Here is a 23,855-nt window from a genome sequence, read left to right as displayed (position 1 = left end):
CTAAGCATTTTTCATATATTAACTCATTGAATACTTATAACAACATTGTGAAGGAGGTACTAGCATCGAATCCATATCAAAGATGGGGAAACTGAGGCAGACAGGTTTAGCAAGCGGATCCCAGCACTAAGTCCTGCAGCCAGGGCTAAGCCCTAGAGAGGTGGCTTTATATTCCAGGCTGGATCTGCTATATTATAATCCTAGGAAAAATTATTTATTATCCTTATTTTGTAGCCATAGTAATGGAGACTCAGAGAGGTTGAGGAACTCAGGTTATTAGAAATTTATAACAATCCATGAACAGCTCACAGGAAGAGGCTCCCACCCTAACCCTGTTCTGTCTTCTTCCTAGGCTGTGCTGTATACGGGAGAGCACACCATGAAGGGCTTTTCCGACTTTCTGGAAAGCCAAATCAAGATTAGGATTGAGGATGAGAATGAGGTAAGGGGCCTGAGCCACATGCTGGATGATTCTCTCCTGCACACAATGATCAGGAACTTGGTACCAAGCATTCCCCAAACTTCTGTGGTCTGGAGATGGCTGAGGATGGAGGGACAATCACCCATGTGGGGTGACTTTATCTTAGTCACACTTTCAAGGGTATCCCAAGGGTATTTGTTAGGAGGAAGTAGAAGGGACAGACTTCAGAAACACCAGAAAAGGCCAAGGTTCTGAAGTCACACACAGAAACTAAGGTAGCTTCCTTTGTCCACTCTCCTGAGATGGCCATTGGATGTCTCCGTGAGATTTTTTTTCCCCTCTGGCGCTCTTGTCTTTCCCCCTAACCATGCCTCAGTGAGGCCATCTTCTAGAAGGTGAATGTGGATTAGTGAGGACTCTATTTGTTGCAAACATCAACAGAATTAACCCTTATAACTGGTAGAACATCCATCTGGAGCATCCAAAAACTCAAATTTGCTTTTGGTCTTGCCATCTCTGGTTTCTTCTGTGATGGCTTCCTTCTCAAGGAGTTACCTCCCCACAGAAGATGAGAGATGATCCTAGAGCTCCAAACCAACTACTTCTTAGAAGCCCCAGTAAATGTTCCAGACTGGGATCTCACTAGCTAAGCCTAGGTCCCAGGCCACACCGAGGTAGAGGTTAGGCAGTCACAACGGTGGGCTTGGAGTAGGACAAGGTAGCTCCCCAAAGCTCCTCTTCCCAGGACAAAACCACAGTTGGGCACTTTACCACCAAAGGCAACTGCAGCTTCCAAGATGGACTCTCCAGGCATGTCCCAAAAGAGAACCTTAACAATTACAGCGTCAGTCATCACATATATTTCCCCTTCCCTCTCTTCTCTCCACCTTTTCTTTGATAGCTATTGTCTATTGAACCAAATGAAGTGATAGAGGAGGAGGAAGTAGCCGAGGAAAAAGAAGTACCTTTTATGAAGAAAGAGTCACCTGAGCCGCAGGTGCCCAAGCAGCCAATGCCCGAGCAGCCGGTCCCCGATCAGCCGGTGCCCGAGCAGAACGCGACCACACTGGAAGAGCCAGTGGGGCAGAAGATGACAGCTAAGAAAGAGGAGGTGGCCACGAAGCCAAAAGGATCTCCGACACCAGAGAAGAAACTAACACTCAAAGAGGAACTTTAGGTTCTCCAAAGCCAGGAGGAAGGGGCCCATGCTTCAGGTCTGGTGTCACTTCTGAGTGGATCAGAATACTCCAAGAATATATCATTATGGCAGGGTGGGTGGGTGCTGGAGAATAAAACCCCTAACGACGTCGGCCCTGTTTTACTCATTACCTCTTTTCTTTCCTGGTTGATACTGCCTTTGAGCTACACACAGATGTGAGAGAAGCCACAGAGCCACATTTAATAAGTGTTTACACACTCATTCATAATTCTAGAGCACCACTGGAGGCTGGGTTTCTTATCCCCATTTAGATAAGAAAACTGAGGCACAGAGAGGTTAGGCCATCAGTCAGGATCACGCAGAAAGCTGCTGGGTTAGAGCCCACAGAATCTCACCGCAGACACTGCCCTGAACCTTGTGCCTACCACCTCCTGCCAGGGTGGAGCTCCAGGAGTTTGACTGAACCTTCCAAATGTGGTCAATTGATTTGCATTTTGGCACAGCAAGGAATAGATTCAACTTTAAAAGACTATCCCTAGATTTTCAAAGGTGACCTGCTCACTCAAGCAACTGTGCTGGGAGCATCCTCCATGGGGTCCTTTCCTTTCATTACCATAAAAGTTAATTTACCAATCCACATGATTCCACCCGCTTCCTTCCATGTGGCCCCACCCACTTCCTTCCAATTAGCCCCTCCCACTTCCTTCTATGTAGCCTCTCCCACTGCCTTCCATGTGACTTCAATTCCTTCCTTCCATTTAACCCCACCCACTTCCTTCCATGTAGTCCCTCCCACTGCCTTCAATGTGATTTTACTTCCTTCCTTCCATGTAGCCCCTCCCACTTCCTTCTATGTAGCCCCTCCCACTGCCTTCCATGTGACTTCACTTCCTTCCATTTAACCCCGCCCACTTCCTTCCATGTAGCCCCTCCCACTGCCTTCCATGTGATTTTACTTCCTTCCTTCCATGTATCCCCTCCCACTTCCTTCCATATAGCCACGCCCACTTCCTTCCATGTGACTTCACTTCCTTCCTTCCACGTAGCCCCTCCCACTTCCTTCCTTGTGGCTCTACCCACTTCACTGTCTCTTCTCGCAGTCAGCCTGTGTTTCTCAGCTGCAGAAGCCTGGTAATTCATCTTTCCTGCCACTCTATACCTTTCTTCTCCCGTCACCCAAATTTCATACAAATGCTGGGCTGATCTTTTAAAAGTCACAGCTGTGAGTTCTTACAACTCTGCCCTGCTTCAACCCCAGAGCTGCATCTTTATTGCTTTTAGGATAAAACCCACTCGTCTCACCTATGTGCAAGGTCCTGAAGGTCTGCCCTGCCGTTCTCTTCTCCCTCCCTCCCTCCCTCTCACTTTCTAGGCTCCAGTTCCACTTCTTGTCCATTCTTTGAACAAACCACATTCTCTCTGTCCTTGCAGCTATCCCCTTTGCCTAACATGCTCTCCCCTCAGGAAACACTCCCTGCCCCCACCTGGCTCTTCATGTAACTGTGCTCATTATTCAAATCTCAGCTCCAGTGTCACCACTTCACAGAAGCCCTCCTGGATACAGATATTTGAATATTTACACTAATATTTCAATTACCTCATAGTGCAATTGTGTGCCACCTGTTCCCGTCTTCCCGCCCCAGCACGTCAGCACCATGAAAGTGGACACATCTGCTTTCTTTCTTACTGTGTTCCCAGTGCCTAGGATTCTGCTTGGTGCACAGTAGATGCTTCATAAATGTCTATGGACCAAGTAACTATATCAGGCAGCACCCTCTCTCTGAGACACATAATTTCATGGTCACCCCAAAAGGAAGAGATGAGGCCAGTGTCTTCAGATCCAAATTAGAGCCTGTATTGGTTGCTCTGACAAATTAACACAGACTTCATGGCTCAACAAAACCACAAATTGATTGTCAGAGAGTTGTGGAGGCCAGAAACACATTTCTCTGGGCTACGTCATCATGGTTGCTTCCTTCTGGAAGAATCCCTCTCCTTCCTTTTTCTAGCTCATGGGTGCCACCTGCATTCCTTGGTTTGTGGTTCTAGCCTGGAGTCACTCTGACCATTTGTTTCATCCTCCCATCTCCTGCTTCCTATGATTCTGCCCCAGAATCTCTCCTGTAAGCACCATGGGGTTGAATCCAACCTGCCTGGGTAATGTCTGCATCTCAAGACCTTTAGTCACTCCTACCCAGTCCCTTTTGTCCCATAAGACAATAATTACAGGTTCCAGGGATTAGGGTATAGACATATGGAAGGGAGTCATTATTCAGCCTACTACACATATTGCTGATCTATGCCATTTATTTCAGCCCATTAATAAGACTTCTGTTGAGGAGAAGGGTATTATTTTAGGGACTGGGGTATCTGTAAATCATCCAGCCCCCTCCACTCCCCACCTGTCACCTAGGCAGGATCGGTTTGTGCTTTTGTTCAGGTCTCCAGAGCCCATTTCCATACCACTCTGCCCCCAGCCTCGCCTGTCTGCATCCAGACGAAGCAGGGGACAGCCTGGGGCCCTGGAACTCACCTGTGCCAGGCACCCTGACACGGGCAAGTGTTAGTATTCAGGACACGGGACAAGGCTCACCTGCTTCCACCTTAAGGCCAGGTGGCTGCCGGCTGAGGGTGGATTCACAGGGCTGCTGAGAATCACGTGGAACAGGGTCCTGACCAGCCACCAGCCAGAGAACAGGTGTGCCACTTGCAAGTTCCGCAGGTATGACTGCGGCCTTAGAGTGGGACTCAGATGGGGGAACGCGGTATAGGTGCATGGGGCAGGTGACATCCCTCAATGAGGAAGGTCTTCTCCCTTAGCTCATATTCTGCCCCTTCCCAAGACCTACTAACCTCTGCTACTAATCTCTTGTATTCTGTCTGACCAATTTTCCAACGCTCCATTTCTTAGCTTCCCTCTTCCGGAAAAGACCTAAAATCCTCCTAAGGACCTTCTATGGCTGAACATGGAATGTTCGTTACCCTCTAGGAACACAGTCCATCAGAGGGCTAAATCTGAGTGAGGTTTAGGTTTGAGTCTGGAGTTAGCATTGACTAGCTGTGTCACCTTGGCAAAGGTCCCCAGCCTCTCTGAACTTTGGGCATGTGGCCCCCTCCACCTCCCACCTGCCATGGATTGTAACATGGATCGCTGCGATTCACCGTTTCCCGTGGCTGATGTAAAAACACAACACAGTGACATCTGAGGAGTACTCTGTATGCCAGAGCTGTGGCGATGATTAAAATTAAGTCTCTTGTCCCTGTTTGAAAGTGAAGAGTATTTCAAGAGATCAAGCGAGGTTCATTCAAAAGCATTTCGTGAACCTTGACCTGAAAATAAGATTAAACAAATTGGTCGTATTTGAACAGGGAGGTCTTGGATGGTCTCGGTGAGCAATGGCAACGGAGCTGGCTGCTCAAGGGCTATGCAGCTGTGACCTAGAGATAAGCTCATAAATCATTCAAGACATTGGGTGATGAAAACCCCAGAGAGGGCAGAAGATGGTGGGAGGCGGGTGGGATCCAAGGACTGTTTTTGCAGAAGTGGGTAGCAGAGGTGAACATACCAGGGGGTGAGAGCAGAGATACAGGAGCAGGGGATCGAGGGAAGGAAAGGTCATGAGAGGATCTTTCAGAGGAAGGAGGAGGGGGCCTTCATCCCAAGAGCGACGTAGGGAAACGGGTTGGATGAGAGGCCACAGCGCAGGGGCTCCAGTGAAGTCCACCATGTTGTCCTCAAGTGTGTGGCTGAGGGGAGAGACCTGAGGAGGGTGGGCGAGTGACCACCTGGAGACACTGCAGGGTGACCCAGCTGGGTCGAGCGAGGACAATGTCTACCGTTTTAAAAGGTGGGTTATATTATTATATCTAAAGATGGCTTCTTATGCTCACAGATCCCAAGAGGTGTGGCCATGCCAGGCCTCGGAGGGGAGGGGAACGGGGACGGGGGGAGGCATACGGCGAAGCACCTGGGGGTCAGGCAGCAAGAGCCTTTATTGGGGTGTCTACAGCAAAAAATGGGAGAGGCCGGTAAGAGGTTAGGGACTGGCCAGTGTTCACAGTTCCAGGGGGGCCTGAGGCACAGGGGTCATGCCCAGCTTTCTGGTTCCTGGGTGTCTCCTGGGGGTGATCAGAGTGGGAAACGCGCCCCTAAGGCGAAGGCTCCATCATGAGGCAGGCGGACGCGGGCTCTGGAGCGGTGGGTAGCCTGGGAAGGTCCCCTGGCAAGCAAGCTGATGGCTGTCTCTGGAAATTAGCTGTCCCCAGCGGGGATTGTCACAGTCGGGAAGGCACCAAGGGGTGGCAGATCAAACACAGAAACTAGAAAACACTGTGACACTTGGGAACAGATTCCAGCCCCAACGCCCCTTTGTCTCACTTTGTCATCTCCAGAAACCCCTGGAGTCGCCAGCTTTGAACCCCTCAAGGACACCCAGCCTAGTGCGCATGGACCTCGTCAGAAAGGCACGGGCTACCGACCGCTGGTTCTAGAAAGAAGAGTAAATGGTTCTAGAAAGAAGAGTAAATGGTAATTCAACAAACAAAGAGGTGATAACATCCCTCGTCGTCCAAGGGCTGCGAAAGTGAGCCATGATGAGATACCTCTTATCTTTTTGGCCAAAATAAATGGAAGCCAGGCCCAGAGCTGGTGAGTCCCCAGGTGGGGACTGGCAATTACTTTTTGGACACCGCTGTGGGGTGCTGTTTGGGAAGAGGTACCCGTAGTCTTCGTGCTGTGCCAACTTTTTTGACTCAGAAAATTCACTCCTGTGAAATTATCCTAAGGTGTTTGTCCCAGTGCCAAGGACTAGTACATGGACAGAGGAAGGAAATCCCCCAGAAGTCAGGGAGGAGGCCGGGGTTCTATTTCCTGTTCAGCCCAAGTTCACAGGCATTCTTTCTCATCATGATGACATCCTCTCTGCCACTGATTTTTGAGTTGCCATCCACAAGGGACAGGGTCAGGAGATGTGGCTCCCAACGACTCAGGCCATTTTCTGCCTCTGTGACTGTCCACGGGCAAAGCAGCATTTGTAGAATTTCCATGAATGAAATCGTCCCTGGGTGCCTTCACTTGCGTCATCTCCGTTAACTACCACTGTCTCTCAGGGAGATGGGCGGTCACCTGTTGTGGACAAGGAGAACGAGTTCAGGAAGATTAAGAAATGAGCCGGGCTCCGTGGCGCATGCCTGTAATCCCAGCAACTCGGGAGGCTGAAGCAGGAGGATGGCGAGTTCAAAGCCAGCCTCAGCAAAAGCAAGGCTCTAAGCAGCTCAGTGAGATCCCTGTCTCTAAATAAAATACAAAATAGGGCTGGGGATGTGGCTCAGTGGTCGAGTGGCTCTGAGTTCAATTCCTGGTACCCCCCACCCCCCAAAAAAGAAAGAAATGGATCTGCAGGGGTCAGAGTTATTATTTTTTCATGCATTTGATGAATATTAGTTAAGCACCTACTATGGACCAGGCACTGGGGACATGGTAATGAGCAGACATGATAGCGGCAGACCTAGGATTCAGACTGGCTGACTCCAAAGTCAGTCTATTTAAACCATAAAGTCATTCCACGGCCCAAGGACTCCCTCTGCACATGGGAATTCAGATCTCCATGTTTCAGAGTGGGCTGGGTCCAGGATATCCTGGTCTGACTTCCTACCATTCTCGGCCCGTCTCTTGCCCATGTGTGGACCCTGGAGGAGGAGGCTGATCTGGTGAGGACGGAGAACAGGGAAGGAGCCCTCCCAGGACGGGGACCCATCCCAGCAAGGGCAGCCAGCAGTCCTTTTACCCTCATGCAGGCTGGCTTCAGGGACTGGCATTGGCCTGACTCCCTGGGTCCACCTCGTCCTTGTCAGTGACCAAGAAAAAGTCCAGGCCCTGCCTGCCCAGTTAATGTCTAACCCAGGAATCTCTGGATGTCAAAAGGTGCAGAACAGAGACCTTGTATTTCCAGGCACAGGGGGACCCCAAGGTCAGTCACTTGGTGTCTCCAATTATTAGGGGACAAACAACCACCTCACAGTTTGGAACAGGCCAACATGTTGCCAAAGGAAAAAGCAGACTCCCCCCACCCCCAAGGAAACGTTCTCAAGGAACTGAACCAGAGACTAATTGGAGGAGAGAGTGCCCACCAGGGGCCATGTGTGTATAAATAGGAGGCACACACTGGGCACACACTTGTGCCTGGACCAGCCCTTCCCTCTGCTTCAGGTAAGGCACCCTGTGGCTGTCTTCTCCTGGCCCAGCATCTCCCCATTTCGTTTTCTGCTGGCTTCCCTTCTATTTGAGGGAGGTGGGTGAGAAAGTCAAGTGTTTGGACCCTGGGGGTCAGAGTTATTTTTCATGCATTTGATGAGTATTAGCTAAGCACCTACTGTGTACCAGGCACTGGGGATATGGTAATGAGCAAACATGAAATTCCTTTTAATTAAGCAATAGAATATATCCAGCAAGCAGTGCACGGTAAGGATAAGAATAGTTTGACAAAACTTGGATTGATTGTGTGTGTGTGTGTGTGTGTGTGTGTGTGTGTGTGTGTGTCTGCATGCACACATAGGAGCAACTGCCCTGAATCAGGACATAACATCTTTTCCTTATGGCATACTTTAGTCACAAAGGTCTAGAAAACATGGCTCTAGAATGCGAGTTCTTTGAGGACAGGGACTTCTCATAACTTAACTTGGCACAATTTCTGGAAGCAGTGATCCCCACTTCAAAAATGAGAAAATCCAGTCTTAGCAGACTGACATACCTTGCCCAAGGTCACACTGGTAGTGACTGGCAGCACAGGGACTTGAACCACCATTGCAGGCCTAGTAAGAATTGGGATTTAGCATCCACCTAGGATTACTTCACCCACTGGGTGACATAATAAGTGACCACTCTAGAAACATGGTGCTGTGTTGTGAAGGTTGATCATCTCTCATCAACCTTTGCTTATCTCAGGACATTTCCCTACTATACTTGAGTTGCAATGGAGACATGGACTTATCATGTTCCTTGTTCTCCTTGGCACCTAGCTCCCTGTTGGTACATAGTAGCTACTCAATAAGTGTTTGCTGAATGGCTCTGAGTCAGTTCAATGTTTCCAGGCAGGGCATCGGGAGCTGGCTGTTAAGATCCAGAGCTGCCTCGGGTAAGGTGGGTGGTGAGTCCAGAACACTACCGCTTCTTGCCACTTGGTGCTCCAGGTGAGAGATTCAGTTCTTCAAAATGTGCAATGCGCTGAGACTTGGGAACCAAGGGTGGGTTGTGGGTGGGAGTGAGGGTGCCACAGCAGAGAGGAAACCCCACCAAAGCTAGGGGCTGTCACATGGCACATATTTGTAGTCCACATAAATGGCTCATCCGGGAGTCGCACAAGGTACAACCAAGGCTTTCCTCCCGAGTACAGAGAGGGGACTCAGGTCCTGCATTTGTCCCACCATCTGTGATCACAAGACTTCCGGCATCAGGGCAGAAACCCCAAGGGGCCAACCCATCTTTGCCCTCGGGCAGCTGTTCCCAGGACCAGAAGCAGCCGGGAAGAGCAGAAAGGATGGGCCGTCTGTTCTCTCTGACCTGGTGGCTGATGGTCACAGTGGCAACTGCTTGGTTCTTCAGAGCTGTAGCCACCGACTCCTCCGAAGCAAGTAAGTGGTGCGTGTGCGCGCATGTGCGCATGCGTGAGTCGTGCTGCAATGCGCCCTTTGAGGAAGCGCTCCTTCTCCCTCCCCTCTCTTGCCTGGGATTTCCATAGTCTTTATTCTAGGTCCATTTCTTAGACTGTGAAGTGCACGGGACTCCCCTGGAAAATCTGCTAAAATGCAATTGGGTTCCATAGGTCTGCAGCGGGGCCTGGCACTCTGAATGTCTACCAAACTCCCCGGTGATGCTGACACTGTGGTCCTCGGACCTCACACTGGGAAGCAAGGGGCTAGAGCATCGCGAGGACTTTCCAGCACTTGACTAGAGTCAGAAGCACACTCCACCAAACGGGGGATTTGCAGACACCCGGGCGACCCCCAAACACCTCCCCTTTCAACCCTCAGAGGTTGTTCCCTGGGTTGCGCACCGCCCTCACCCCACTCTCAGCCTCTCTTTGGAGCACAGCAAATACGATTGTTGGGCCGTAGTTAAGAGCCCACGCTCTGGCCCTGCCATCTGCGTGCATGTCATGGCTCTGCTGTTCCCAACTGAGCAAGTGACTTAATCTTTCTGAACTTCAGTTCCCTCATCTTTAAGATAAAGATAAATAAAAGCAGATCCCAAGGAGCCGCTGGGAAGGATTCAGGAAGACAATGAATGAAAAGTGTATATCCTGTTACTTGGCATGTAGTAAATGCTCACTAAACAACAGCTTTTTTTTTTTAAACTATTATTTTTGTGGTGGAGGAACAAAGTACAACAGCCCTGCCAGGTGGACTTGGGGAGGTCTTCAGAGAGCAGGCAACACTGAGCAGTGTCTTGATAAAAGCTCATCCAGCAGGAAAGGAGCCTTGGACAGAAGGCACAAAATGGGCAAAATCCACCAAGGGGCAGCAGGTTCTAGAAACGTATGGGGGATCCTGTGCTTTTTCCTTTGGATGTGGGGCGGTGTGTCAGGAAGACACAACTTGAAGGCGATGCTTAAGGTAGACAATGAGCTTAACATTGCCAGGGGAGGTGACAGGTCTGTTTTGGAGCGAACATCGGTTCTCTTGGGCGCAGGGTGGGGATCTTTGGTTGACCATTAGCCCAGCTGCTCGCGCTCTGAGGCTGGTCTTTTCTGGATACAGGGAGGTGCTCTGAATGTCACAGCAATGCCACCTGCACGGAGAACGGGGTCGTCACGACGTGCTCCTGCCAGGAGGGCTTCACCGGTGACGGCCTCGTGTGCGCGGACCTCGACGAATGCACGATCCCAGGGTCGCACAACTGCTCCGCCAACAGCAGCTGCGTGAACACGTTGGGCTCCTACTCGTGCGTCTGCGCAGATGGCTTCCGCCTGTTGCCAGGGCAGGGCTGCGTGGACGTGGACGAGTGTGCCGAGCCGGAGCTCAGCCGCTGCCACGCCCTGGCCACCTGTGTCAACGTGGAGGGCAGCTACCTGTGCATGTGCCCCGAGGGCTACGGGGGCGACGGATGGCACTGCGAGTGCTCCCCGGGCTCCTGCGGCCCAGGGCTGGACTGCGTGCCCGAGGGGGACCAGCTGGTGTGCGCCGATCCGTGCCAGGCGCACCGCATCCTGGACGAATATTGGCGCAGCACCGAGTACGGGGCTGGGTACACCTGCGACACGGACCTGAGCGGCTGGTACCGCTTTGTGGGCCCGGGTGGCATGCGCCTGGCAGAGACCTGCGTGCCGATCCTGCGCTGCAACACGGCTGCGCCCATGTGGCTCAACGGCACGCACCCGTCCAGCGACGAGGGCATCGTGAACCGCACAGCCTGTGCGCACTGGAGCGGTCACTGCTGCCTGTGGGACACGCCCATCCAGGTGAAGGCCTGTGCCGGTGGCTACTACGTCTACCACCTGACGGCGGCCCCCGAGTGCCACCTGGCCTACTGCACAGGTGAGCTGCGCCCCTCCTCGCCGGCTCCTAGACAGGGGAATGGGGTGTGTCTTTGTTGACCCGCTGTCTGTCCCCTGTGGTCCTGCAGATCCCAGCTCCGTGGAGGGCACGTGCGAGGAGTGCAGTGGGGACGAGGACTGCATATCGGATAACGGCAGGTGGCGCTGCCAGTGCAGACAGGACTTCAACATCACTGGTAAGGACAGCGGAGCGGAGGTGGTTTGTTGAGAAAGTATCAGAGACTGGGGGAGGGGCACTCTCCCTGGTGTGTGGGGAGCTGTGGTTATAACCCAGGGGACACATATCCAATCTGAAAAGGAGAGTTCCCCTAACACTCATTAAAACTGGCTCCCTGTGCTATTTTACTTGGTCCCAAAGCTCACACTCATCCTTCTTAAGGGACCTCACACTCATCCTTCTTTCTGAGGTCCCCCACCCTGCAGTGGACATACAAGTTGCTGCCACCATGTAACCAGAGGCCACCCAAGCCACCTGTGGCATTGCAGTTCAGGCCCCGCTATCTATTGACCAGCTTGGGATCTTGGGCAGGGCACTGGCCGACTCCAAGCCTCAGTTTCTTCATATAACAATTATTGGAGATGGCTAGTGTCTTCCAGGCTTGTCATGATTTCTATCACAACCCAGTGCCAATTTTCCAATTCTGCTTTCTCCAAGTACCACCTATGCTGTGAATTTTCTTATTATTTTATATATTTTTATTTGTTCTTATTAGACATGGTAGTGATCCGTGGCAGTGGAATGCATTTTGACATATTGTAAACTCTGGAACCAACCTAGGTGCCCTTCAACGGATGAATTTCACTATTAAACCCAGGTTTCTTCAAATGGCCTGCATCTCGTCTCCAGATTCATTTGGGATGTTGGTGGTCACCTCTGTGTTGGCCGCTTAGCAACGCCTACTTGAGAAAGTTACCTGTCAAAACAAATCAACAGAAAAGAAAGTTATTGCAATGATCGCAGTAATTTTATAAAAACACTGAAAAATTAAGATGTACTTTAGCCGGTGAAAATTCTAGCTGGCTGTCACTGCTGAGCCTAAGGCCTGCTCCCCGCTTAAGGGGAAAAGCCACAAGTACATAGTAATAAAGACATTAGCAGTAAGTGAGGACTGTCCCCTTCAGGTAGAGAGACTGGAAAGAAACTGCAGTTGACTTTTACTTTTCTTTTTAAAAATTGGATTCAATACTATTTAATGCTGGACCACCAAAGACCTCCCCCAAAGCAAACCATATTTTGTGTACAACCCCCCCTTCGGGGAACGTGGGCTGCATGGTTGGCCCTTGGACCCATGCATGGGTACTCAGATGCAGTCTGTGTCCCCGTCTCTCCAAGAGATGCTCCAAGGTGCAGCATCCCCAGCTGGTCCCCAGTCCAGCCACCTCAGCCTGACCCTTGGGGACTGCTGGGCACCTGAACTGCAGACACAAGCCCCAAACCCTGTCCTTCCTGACTTTTTTTCAGACATTTCCTACCTGGAGCGCAAGCTGGAATGTGGGGCCAATGACATCAAGGTGTCCCTGGGCAAGTGCCAGCTGAAGAGCCTGGGCTTCGACAAGGTCTTCATGTACCTGCGGGACAGCCACTGCTCTGGCTTCAGGGAGAAGGGCGAGCGGGACTGGATGTCTGTGGTGACCCCCGCCCAGGATGGCCCCTGCGGGACGGTGTTGATGGTAGGCCCGGGTCCCCCTGGGGCAGGGTCAGACACTGCCTGGTCACGCCCCAGGTCTACCACTTAGCAGGTGTGTGAGCATGGGCGAGTGATGTGGCCTGTGACTAAATCGGAGCTCACCAGATTGTTGAGAGGACTCAGTGAGTCACCATCAATGCGTCTGAAGTGGCTGGCACTTAGTAAGCCCTGAATAAATGTTACTTACCTTCAAATACAGAGGAGATCCAGGTGATCATTGCCCATTTTACAGATGGGAAAAGTAGGGTCGGTGGCAGTGATTACTCTCGGCCAGCAGGGGTCAGCGTTGGGATCAGAAGCCAAGTCTGCTGGTTTCTAGTGGCCCTGGGAGGCAGGGTACTTAGAGACCCAGGACCTTGCCCACAGAGGCCTCATCTGATGGGATGCAGAGGTAAAAAGGTTTGAGTGAGAAGCATTTGCTTCTTCCTGCCTCTCTAATCCCCTGAAAGCAAAAGAAAAGAAGAAAGTAAATAATTGTCATTTGCCAAGGTCTCGAGGTGAAATTCCGTTGTGACGACTTGCTAGGAAGCATGGGCTACTGGAGAGAGGCCGGCTTCCTAGCTCCCCCCGGGCTGTGCGCTTCAGTCACTCGGAACCTCTGTCTCCTCTTTCACCAAGCAGGGCTGTGGCAGCTCTGCCTCCTAGGCTCATCAGGGGACTAATTCAGTAACGTGGAAGAGCATGTAGCTCAGGGTCTGGCATGTGACATGTGCTCACGGATGCTCACTGCTGTCCTAACTCTTAATCACAGAGACTGGGAAGGCCGCTGGCAGGTGGCCGGAGACAACCTGTTTCAGCATCAAAGTCTAAGATTCTCTTGGTTCTCTCCCACTCCTCGCCCTCCCACACAGAGGAACGAAACCCATGCCACCTACAGCAACACCCTCTACCTGGCCAATGAGATCATCATCCGCGACGTCAACATCAAAATCAACTTCGCCTGCTCCTACCCGCTGGACATGCTCGTCAGCCTGAAGACCTCCCTGCAGCCCATGGTCAGGTGTGGCCGGCAGGGCCTCCAGTTATGCCTGGACGGCCCCACCCACAACCCCTTCCTCACCCAACTCTTCTGCCCTGGTACCTGCTACCCCCAAGGAGCTGGGTTTGGGGACAGGGAGTCAGGGGTTGCTTAGTGGAAGGGCCCCAGCGAGGAACCCTGGAGCCCAGATCCAAATCCGGCCTCTGGTGTATTTTGACCAGTTTGCTCTGGGGAGCCCACAGCCCGGGTCCCCCTGGGGCAGGTCTGGTTGTCAGCCCCCTGAGGAAGAAGAAGAAGGACCGGGTATGTCATCCAGCCCCTCTGGATGTCAGCCAGGGATTGGACAGTACTTGTACTACTTTTCTTAGGAGGACAGCAGTGTCCTGCAGACGTGAATCAAATAGTAGAGTCTCTGGCCTTTTAGAAAGGAGGGAGGAAGAGGGGGTCTCAGTGCAGCCCTGCGGTGGGACTTTGGGCAAATCCCAAATTTTGACCTCAGTTTCCCTTCTCTATAAATTGAAGATGTCTGACTACAGAGAATAATGCTCTTTGGAGGTGCCTTGGTGGGGTGGGGGTTGCTTATAGAGGTGAGCCAGAGAATCCCCCCCAGGATGGGCACCACATGAGGTTTTACTCCTCTTTTTTTTTTTTTTTTTTGGTACCAAGGATTGAACTCAGGGGCACTAGACCATTGAGCCCCATCCTCAGCCCTATTTTGTATTTTATTTAGAGACAGGGTCTCACTGAGTTGCTTAGGGCCTCTTGCTTTTGCTGAGGCTGGCTTTGAACTCGAGATCCTCCTGCCTCAGCCTCCTGAGCTACTAGGATGACAGGCTAGTGCCACTATTCCTGGCTAGTTTTACTAATTTTTTTTTTAAAAGAGAAAAATCCTGTTGCTAAATAAAATGGAAAAATCTTCAAATAGGATGAATCACAGGCCAAGGATGCCAACATTGGGAACATGGATAGCCATATTCATAATTAGAGCTTACTATATGTCAGGTCTGTACACCGACCATCTCATTAAAATCATAGCCCTAAGGAATGTAGATATTCCCCCTCTCCTCCCCCTCCTCTCCCCCTCCTCCCCCTCTTCCCCCTCCTCCTCCCCTCCTCCTCCCCTTCCCTCTCCTCCTCCCCCTCTTCCCCCTCCCTCCTCCTCCCCCTCCTCCTCCCCTTCCTCCCCCTCTTCTCCCTCCTCCTCCCCTCCCCCTCCTCCCCCTCTTCCCCCTCCCTCTACCTCCCCCTCCTCCTCCCCTTCTTCCCCCTCTTCCCCCTCCTCCTCCCCTCCCCCTCCTCCCCCTCTTCCCCCTCCCTCCACCTCCCCCTCCTCCTCCCCTTCCTCCCCCTCTTCCCCCTCCTCCTCCCCTCCTCCTCCTCCCTCTCCTCCTCCCCTTCTTCCCCCTCCTCTTCCCCCTCCTCCTCCTCCTCCTCTTTTCTACTGATGTGGATATTGTGGCTCAGACAAGTTTGAGTCATTTACCCAAAGTTGTAAAGTCTAGTAGGTGGCAGAGCTGGGATTCAAACAGCAGGTGGAGCGCCCCTGCCCGACGGTGACCAGCACTTTGAAGCTTTCCCGGGGTGACCTGTTCTCTGGGCCAGCCAGACTCAGGGAAGGGTTCGGGGCTCAGTTGAGGGTGTGTGGCTGACTTGGAGGAAGAAGATGGCTCACAGCAGGCCGTTGACAGGAGCACCACGTGGACAAGGAGTGTCCTGCAGCAACCTGGTCCCGTCCTAGGCCTGGGAGGTGCCAGGGCGACACCTCTTGTGATCAGACCTTGTTTGGGTTTGAGCTAGAAATCTCACCTGTGATTGAGCTCCAACTTCCTGGGTATTGTCATACTTTATTTCATGTGACAGTGTCCTTTGAAGGCTCACCCAGTGAAGTTCACATTAGCATGACTGTTTTCAATGAGGTCACAAAATAAACCCTTTATAAAACCCCGTCTTCTGACATAGGTCAGAACTTCACCAGGAGCTGAGACCCGGGTCTGCAGGACCCTGTGAGCCCTCACGTCTCACCTGCTGTTCCAGGTGCTTTCCTCCAGAAGTTGCTCGATGCATCGATACATTTTATATGTTTGAATTCGTTATCTTGAAAGGTCCCAGGGTTGTAGCACAGGTCACTGAGAGAGGGACCGGGTATGTCACTCGAGATACCGTCTACAGATGTGCCGAGTCACACCACTCGGGAACTTGGTAGACGTGCAGAACCTTGAGCTCCACCCTGAACCCACCCAATCAGAACCTGCATTGTAACCAGACCCCAAGGTGACCCCTGCTTGCTTGTCGAACTTTGCAAAGTCATGGTGAGTGGCTTGCGGTCCAGCTGCTGGACAAAGATGCAGAGAACTGTCAGGGACTTTCCAGGCAGGCTGAGCAGGCAGGGCCGCCCTCTGTGGCCGCCCCTGCCGGGTCCCCTGACCAGCCGCTCTTGCCCGCAGCGCCCTGAACATCAGCGTGGGTGGCACGGGCGAGTTCACCGTGCGCATGGCGCTCTTCCAGAGCTCGGCCTACACGCGGCCCTACCAGGGCCCCTCCGTGGCTCTGTCCACTGAGGCTTTCCTCTACGTGGGCACCATGCTGGATGGAGGGGACGTGTCCCGGTTTGCCCTGCTGATGACCAACTGCTATGCCACTCCCAGTGGCAATGCCACAGACCCCCTGAAATACTTCATCATCCAGGACAGGTAGGCAAGGGCTCCCAGGTGGGGGCCGCCATGGGTGGGGCTCGGGGAGGTCTGTGGGCCTGGATGGGTGAAAAGTGCATCTTTATATTCATTGTCCTCGAGCTAAAATGTGGCATTCCATCGGGAATGTAGACCAGGAAAAGAAAAAAGCAAAGAAGAGTTACGAAGAAGAGACTGATGGTGTTCCTGGATGCATTTTATATGATCTAATTGCACCGTAGAATGCACTCAGATACAGCATAATAGATGGAGTATAAATTCTCCTCCTCCTGGTTGTATAATGTAGAATCACATATGTCCATAGGGTGATAATGGACAATTCCTTCTGGGGTATCCTTCCTACCCCCACACCCCCTCTCCTCCCTTCACTCCCCTCTACCTAAAGTACCTCTATTCTTCCCTAGCTCCCCCCCACACACACACCTTGTTGTGAATTAGCATCCACATATCAGAGAAAACAGTTTTTTGGTTTGGAGGGATTGGTTTATTTTGCTTAGTATGATAGTCTCCATCTCTATCCATTTACAGGCAAATGCCATAATTTCATTCTTCCTCAAGGCTGAGTAATATCCCATTGTGTATTTATATCACAATTTCTTTATCCATTCATCTGTTGAAGGACACCAAGGTTGACTCCATAGTTTAGCGATTGTGAATTGAGCTGCTACAGACATTGGTGTGGCTGCGTCGCTGTAGTATGCTGATTTTAAGTCCTTTGGATAGTAGGAGGATGATAACTGGGCCAAATGGTGGTTCCATTCCAAGTTTTCTGAGGAATCTCCATTCTGCTTTCCAGAGTAGTTGCACCAATTCGCAGTCCTACTCATCAATACTTTTTAGTTACTATAGTACTAGAATTTCCACTGGACCTTACCATTTAATGCATTATCAAATATATATGAGCAAAAAATATTTATATATAATATCTATGCAAATGTGTAAAGTATATATCAAAGGTTCTAATATTTTAAGAAATGTGCTACCATTTAGTTTCTTATATAATCTTTAAAATATTTTACTGCATGCTTTTTAAAACATTACATTTGAGGCGGGTTGCGTGAGCGTCCCCAGAGCACCAAACGGCTCCTTTCCTGATGGAAAGGCAGGACCAGAGCCACCGGCAGCCTGGCACCTGGCCCGGAGCCAGGAGGAGCAGGCGCTGTTAGCCAAGGACCAGTTGAAATGGGAAGACACAGGTGTGCTGCCTTTTACTCAAGAGGCTTTAGAAAACTGTGACCCTGTCCATGAGCAAGAGCATTTCATCCACAAATAGAACAGATACCCTGGAGGCTCCCTGTGTGCAGGGCTCTCATTCTGCAGTGAGTAAAAGAGACTAAACGCTCTGCTCTTGCGTGGCTTATATTCTGAAGGGGAGATCAACAAGTAAATGAAAGTGAAATCTGTAGTATGTTAGTGGAGAAAGGCTGTGGAAAATGAAGGGTGCTTGCCATTTTGGTGCAGGGGTCCTGGGGCTTAAACTCAGGGGCACTCGACCACTGAGCCACATCCCCAGCCCCATTTTGCATTTTATTTAGAGTCAGAGTCTCGCTGAGTTGTTCAGGGCCTCATTTTTGCTGAGGCTGGCTTTGAACTCGTGATCCTCCTGCCTCAGCCTCCCGAGCCACTGGGATGAGTTGTGCGCCACCGCGCCCTGGCCATGTTTGCCATTTTAATAGCACAATCAGAGAAAGCATCCTAAGGGGTCATGTCTGACCTATTCCGGTTTCAAAGGGGAGAGTCTCAGTCAGGTGCTAATCAGATGTTCTCTGTTACTAGGAATATCCCTTTGCAATAAAAAAGAGCGCCTAAGTCTGCTTTAGCTCTCTGTGCGATGAACAGTGTCTAATCAAAGTGTCTAGCGCTCTCTTGTTGACCGTGTCGTTTGTTTGATCCTGTTCTATTAGTGGCGGAAGGTGATTGACAGTTGTGGTCCTGATCTAAAGATTCTAGGGAATGAATATATTTCATCAAAATATGTAAGTGGATTAAAAGTTGGACACTTGGACACTTGCTGGAGAGGACACTTGGGTGCCTTGCTTGGCGGGGGGGGGGTGTCCTTGGGTGGTCACTGGCCATGGGGGACACCTCTCTCTGCTTTTTGGGAGATGGGGCTGCTTTCATTCTGCCAAGAGCAGTTTGTGGTTTCAGGGTCAGATCTGACTTCCGGGGCACACAGGGTAGAGACTGCCGTCCCCACAAGTCCCTTTCTCAGTTCTCGAAGTCACGTTCGTCCTGTCTTCTAAATCAAACTTTGAGAAATAAGTGGGGAAATAGCAGAGGGGCCACCCAGTTTGCCTGTCCCAGTTTGTCCACACCTCCCGACGGTGAGAGTCTCTGCGTGTGCCATTTGGGGGCTGTAAGTGCGTTTCGGTGTCCTTGTGTACGCCTACGGACAGGTGCACACACTTCAGCTTGGTCAGTGACACTTGGCACCTCTGACGTTTGCATCGTTGCGACAGACGCACAATAGATCGCACAGAGCTGCTGACGAGCCTTGAAGGGCATTTTCCAGATCATAAAGTGCTGTCTTTTAGATCACATTCAGATCAAATACAGATGACACCTACAGAGGGCCACGTCCTGTTTGAAGCACTTGGAAAAATAAACTAACCTAATCCTCACAACGATCGTTCGACCTGGGCTGCAATTATTATCCCCTGCTGTACACAGATGGGGGGAACTTGGAAGCTCAGAGATGTGAAGTCCCTTTCCCCAGGCTGCACAGCTGACAGGTGGTGGTGGTGGTGCCCTCTGGGAACCCAGGAAGTCTGGGCTCCAGAGTCACTGCTTAACCAAACCCTTCGTGTGACAAGACCCTCCCCTTCGCCCACCGTCAGGTGTCCACACACCGCGGACCCCACCATCCAGGTGATGGAGAACGGAGAGTCCCCGCAGGGCCGGTTCGCCGTCCAGATGTTCCGGTTCGCTGGCAACTACGACCTGGTCTACCTGCACTGTGAGGTGTACCTGTGTGACACCGCCAACGAGAAATGCAAGCCCGTGAGTCACCCCCGCCCCCAGCCAGCCAGCCTGCCAGCCAGCCTGCCAGCGCCCCTGTCCCATGACCCGAGGCATCTGGCCAGAGGTCCCAGAGAAAGCAAACATGACCGGCTGCTTCCCTGATTAGCACCAGGTCAGCAGGGACAGGGTGACAGGGTGACAGGGTGGCCAAGGCCAAGCAGGAAACCCAAGATGCTGGGAAATGGCTGCTTTCAGTGACCTGCACCCGGCCAGGGGACGACTCATCTCACCTGCAGAGCACTGGGCACCTGACCTGTTGGAAGGTTCCCGTGGGCACAGACGGTGTAAGGGACGTGTCACCAGCCCCGGGGACAGGGGGACCAGAGAATTTAGGTGGCTTGCCCGAGACCCTGACAGACGTGAGACCCGATCTCACACCTGCTCCTCAGCCCCCGCCCAGGCAGGAGGGTGCCCTCCGATGCCGGGGTCCCAACAGCCCCCCTCACGGAGGGCTCCTTCTGTCGCCCCGTCCCTGCAGAGCTGTTCCAGGGCCCGATTCCGCAGTGGGGGCTTCGTCGACTCCTCCCGCGTCCTGAACCTGGGTCCCATCACTCGGAAAGGTGAGACGGCCTCTCCCCCCTCAGGGCTCCTGGCTGGGACTTTCTCTGGGAGGGGACAGGTGACAGAGTCCAGCTCCTGAGGATCTCCTGGGAACAGAGGGACCAGGAGCAGTCCCACTCGTTCATTCGTTCATTGCATAACTGTGTCTTTGGTGCCCGCCGTGCGCCAGCCCCCGGGCTAGTGCTTGGGGTCTGTGATGGGCAGAAGCACCAACCCTGCGGACAGGGAGCCTTGTTCCCATAACCCCGCATAGACGTGTCCGCCTGCAACTGTCCCCTCTGCGGCGAAGAAAATGCAAAAGGATCCCTGAGCTCTAGGGACAAGGGAACCCGTCCAGTGGACTGGGGAGAAATAAGGCTAAGATTAGGAAAGGGAAGTGGCATCCACTAAGAGGGGCAGGGAAGGAGGGAGGGAAGTCCAGGAAGTGGGTACAGCATGAGCAAAGGGCCTGTGGCAGGAGGGAGCCCAGCCTGCTGCAGCCTCTGAGAGAGGCCCGGGCATGCTGGGAACCGTATGGAAGGAGCTGATGTCGGGGAGCCAGGCCACGGGAGGCCTCTTAGCTCACGCTAAGATGTTAGGCCTTTCTCCTGAAAGCACGGGAGAGCCCAGAGCAGGGCGGGGATGTGAGGAGGCCTGGGTTTCAGAAAGATGGCTCTGGCCGCCAGGAGCAGAGCAGATTGAAGGGGCTGGTTTCCGGCCAGACCTGCTGCCTCGTGCCTTCTCTGTTCACGGCTCTGCCCTCTGTTTCCCCCACAAAGGTGTCCAGGCCACAGTCTCCAGGGCTGCTTCCAGGAGCTTGGGTAAGTTGGGTCCTTCCTGCACAGAGACCTGCTGCAGAACGCCCTCTGGGGTTTCTGCCTGGGCCCAGGGGAGCCGCAGAGCCTGGCCTACCCAGCTGAGCCCGGAAGAGGATGCTCCCTACGGACATGCCCGGACCTGGGGCCTGACATGGGCACCTCACTCCTGCTGCCTCGAGACAGTGCCCAGGGACCCAGGCGCACTCGGCCACTGGTCGCAATGTGGCTGCACACACACCTGAGGTCACGTGCACACCCACGTTTGCACACTCAGAAGCACAGGCACCTTCAGTTGCATGCACATACGTTTGCACATTCACACGTACACCTGTTACCCACTCCACACACACACACACTTGCACCCATATGCATGCTCCAGACCTGCCCCCGGGCGCTTCCTCTTGGGTTCACCTCTAACACCTTTTACGGGATTCACCTGACAGGTGACAAATATTTGTTGAGTTCCATTATGTGCCAAGAACCATGATTAGTGCTGCGGTGAGCACCCACCCCCTCTCTCACACACACACACACACACAAACTCGTTTTTCAGCTTTCTGACCACAAAGAAGAGTGTCTCGAGGCCCTTGATTTTTGAGGTTCCTGAATTGTCTGCAAGAGACATGGAGAGAGACTCTCTGCACCCATTGCCTTTCTTGGCTCCTGGCACCAGGATCCACGGGGGTTGCCACACCAGCCTGTTTAACCTGAGCTCTAGTCCAACCCAGTATTAGTGAACTTGGAGTTGGGGGGGGGCAGGGTGTTCTAGAGAGACCTGCCCTCTGTAAATAGCCTCCAGGGTCTCTAAGGATGGTTGAGCAGGTTGGGCACTGCATAAGAGTGCCCTGTGGAGCGGGTACCAAGCCTGCAGCCGGAGGATGGCCTGCCTTTTTCAAGTCAGCCCACCTGGGAAGACACATCTTCCTATTTTTCTACCCCAAATGGGTGCCTTTTTTTTTTCCTCACTAGTCTTCTGAGCAGATAGGAGAAAACTCCCTGTTTCTGACCGCTCCTCGGCGTCCTTTTCTCGCCGGTCAGTCTATCAGAGGCCTCGGGTGTGGATTCGTACAGAATCCCAACATTTCTAGCGGCGCTTCTGTAATTGCTCTTGTTTCAGAGCTCCTGAAGGTCTGGCTGCCTCCGCTGGTCTCCGTGGCCTTGACCCTGACATTTCATTGACGGACGGAGCCCACTTCCTGCCGGCCGGGAGGGGAGGCGCAGGTGGGCGCTCCAGCCCTGGAAAAGGGAGCCCCCGCTGGTGTGACCTGCTCGCGCTTTCTGCCCTTGACTCCTGGCCTGGGTCTGTGCATGCTGCTTGCGCTGTAAATGGGGCCTGTGACGTGTCTGTACACGAGGCCCCCGTTTCCCTCAAGAGAGTGGCCAATAATCCTTCTGAAAGATCTGCCTTTGAGGTCGTTCATTCACTCAACAAGTATTTGCCGAGCACCTACTACACGTAGGTGCTGTCTGGGGGCACGGAGGGTCCTGTGAGGAGGAGGAGCAGACCAGGCCCTGTCCTTATGGAGCTCACAGCTCGCTCAGAGAAACCGGGTCCAACCTGGGTTCTGCTGTGCGACCTTAGAGGAGACTCGCGACGCCCTCCCTGCAGCTCATCCATCCGTTCATTGATTCAAGAGGCGTTTTCTGAGCTGCTGCTATGTGCCAGGCACCATGCTCAGATGCTGCGGCTCCAGGGGAGACACCAGGGCAGTGAGCAAGTCAGACCCAGCCCTGCCCCCTGCAGCCTCTGGTGGGAGAGAGCCAGCGTGAACAGGGCATTCCGGGGAGGTCAGCGGCTGCCCCTGCGTGGCTGGGGGTGACCAGGCGTGGAGGGGTTTGTTGGGTTCGCAAGGGGCGGACTTTGAAGCCTGTCCTCGGGGCCAGGAGCTGGAAAGCCCCTGTGGATAGACAGACACAGGCCCCGCCTCCAGGGCCCCCCCATCCTCAGGAGCTGCCCGTCACACCCGTGGGGCCCCCTCCGTTCCCTGGACGCAGGTCCCTCCCAACCCAGAAGTCGGAGACCAATTTCCAGGGCCACCTGGGCCGTGGGTGCGCAGGCCCATCCCCCCACTGGCAGGGGACGTTTGAGAGGGGACCCTTCAGGAGGCCCAGGCAGAAGCCCAGAGGTGGCTGGGACCCGGAGAGGCAGCTGTCCCCAGGGCCTCTGCACTTCTGTGCCAAGGGGCCAGAGAACCCTGAGGCCGCTGGGAACCGTGTGTCCGGGCCCAGCTGCTTCCCTGACCCCAGCTGGGCCTTTCCAGAGGGGCCCAGGCCTGGCTGGTCCCGGGAAGGCCACACGTGTGCGTCTGCGAGCCACGGCGGACGGAAGACCCTCTTATCTCAGAACTTACGCAGGAAGGCGGCCACGCTCAGCCGGGTCACTGGGCTCGCTGACCACACGCAGGCTCAGCCACCGTGTGACTCGGGTGCAAGAGAAAATACAGGAAAAGTCTGGGCCAAGGAAAGTCAAAACAAGGCCCCAAACCAGAGGGGAGAGAGGACCACAGAATGAGTTCTTCTTCCCTCTTCTTTCCAAGAGGCAGGGTCTGGGGTCCTTGCCGTGCACTTGGGCAGCCCCAGGGCGGAGGTGTTACTCCCCGGGGAGAGTCTGCAGCAGGCGCACTGAGATGTTGTCCGTTTGTCCAGGTGCTGGTTAGGCAGACTCCCTGTCCACAAAGATCTCACAGCCTTCAGAGGGAGACAGATAGGTCATCAGGTCATGGAGCAGGATTAGAATTGACCTTGAGAGGACTGGGAGCACAGGAAGGGAGCACCGGGCAGCCCGTGGGGCCAGGGAAGCCTTCCTAGAGGAGGTGGTCGGTAAGAAGTAGCCGGGGCCAGAGTGACCCAGGCAGAAGGAAGAGCCTATGGAAAGGTTTGGAGGTGGCCGAGAGCCCAGAGGAACACAGATGGACTAGAGCAAAGAGTGTGCAGGGGAGACATGGTAGGTGAGGCAGAAACCCTGGGCTGGGGTCAGATCCCAGGGAG

General features: G+C 53.1%; 2 protein-coding genes across 2 annotated transcripts in view; both read left to right on the top strand.

Annotated features, from left to right (window-relative positions):
• The window catches only part of Pdilt (protein disulfide isomerase like, testis expressed), a 35,921-nt gene extending 34,323 nt beyond the window's left edge, over positions 1-1,598 (top strand). Inside the window, exons 11-12 of the mRNA XM_026402500.2 lie at positions 353-442; positions 1,323-1,598. Coding sequence (XP_026258285.2) covers positions 353-442; positions 1,323-1,598 — 366 coding nt within the window. The remainder of the gene's footprint in view (positions 1-352; positions 443-1,322) is intronic.
• A 7,517-nt stretch (positions 1,599-9,115) lies between these two features.
• Umod (uromodulin) lies at positions 9,116-22,046 on the top strand. The gene is made up of 10 exons (XM_077802686.1): positions 9,116-9,216; positions 10,339-11,111; positions 11,200-11,307; positions 12,594-12,802; positions 13,671-13,819; positions 16,243-16,488; positions 19,326-19,488; positions 19,988-20,069; positions 20,829-20,870; positions 21,985-22,046. The coding sequence occupies exons 1-10, from the start codon at positions 9,116-9,118 to the stop codon at positions 22,044-22,046; spliced, it is 1,935 nt and encodes a 644-aa protein (XP_077658812.1).
• The last annotated feature ends 1,809 nt before the right edge of the window (positions 22,047-23,855 follow it).

Source organism: Urocitellus parryii, chromosome 9 (assembly GCF_045843805.1).
Source record: "Urocitellus parryii isolate mUroPar1 chromosome 9, mUroPar1.hap1, whole genome shotgun sequence".
Lineage (NCBI taxonomy): Eukaryota > Metazoa > Chordata > Mammalia > Rodentia > Sciuridae > Urocitellus > Urocitellus parryii.
Note: the sequence above shows the minus strand (reverse complement) of the source record. Positions and strands in the feature narration are given on the sequence as shown.

Bases quoted from the DNA above. Each gene is read 5' to 3' on its own strand.
- Umod (XM_077802686.1), top strand. From the start codon at position 9,116: ATGGGCCGTCTGTTCTCTCTGACCTGGTGGCTGATGGTCACAGTGGCA. The intron at 13,820-16,242 runs GTGTGGCCGGCA...TCTTGCCCGCAG, and splicing joins TCCCTGCAGCCCATGGTCAG to CGCCCTGAACATCAGCGTGG. The intron at 16,489-19,325 runs GTAGGCAAGGGC...GCCCACCGTCAG, and splicing joins TACTTCATCATCCAGGACAG to GTGTCCACACACCGCGGACC.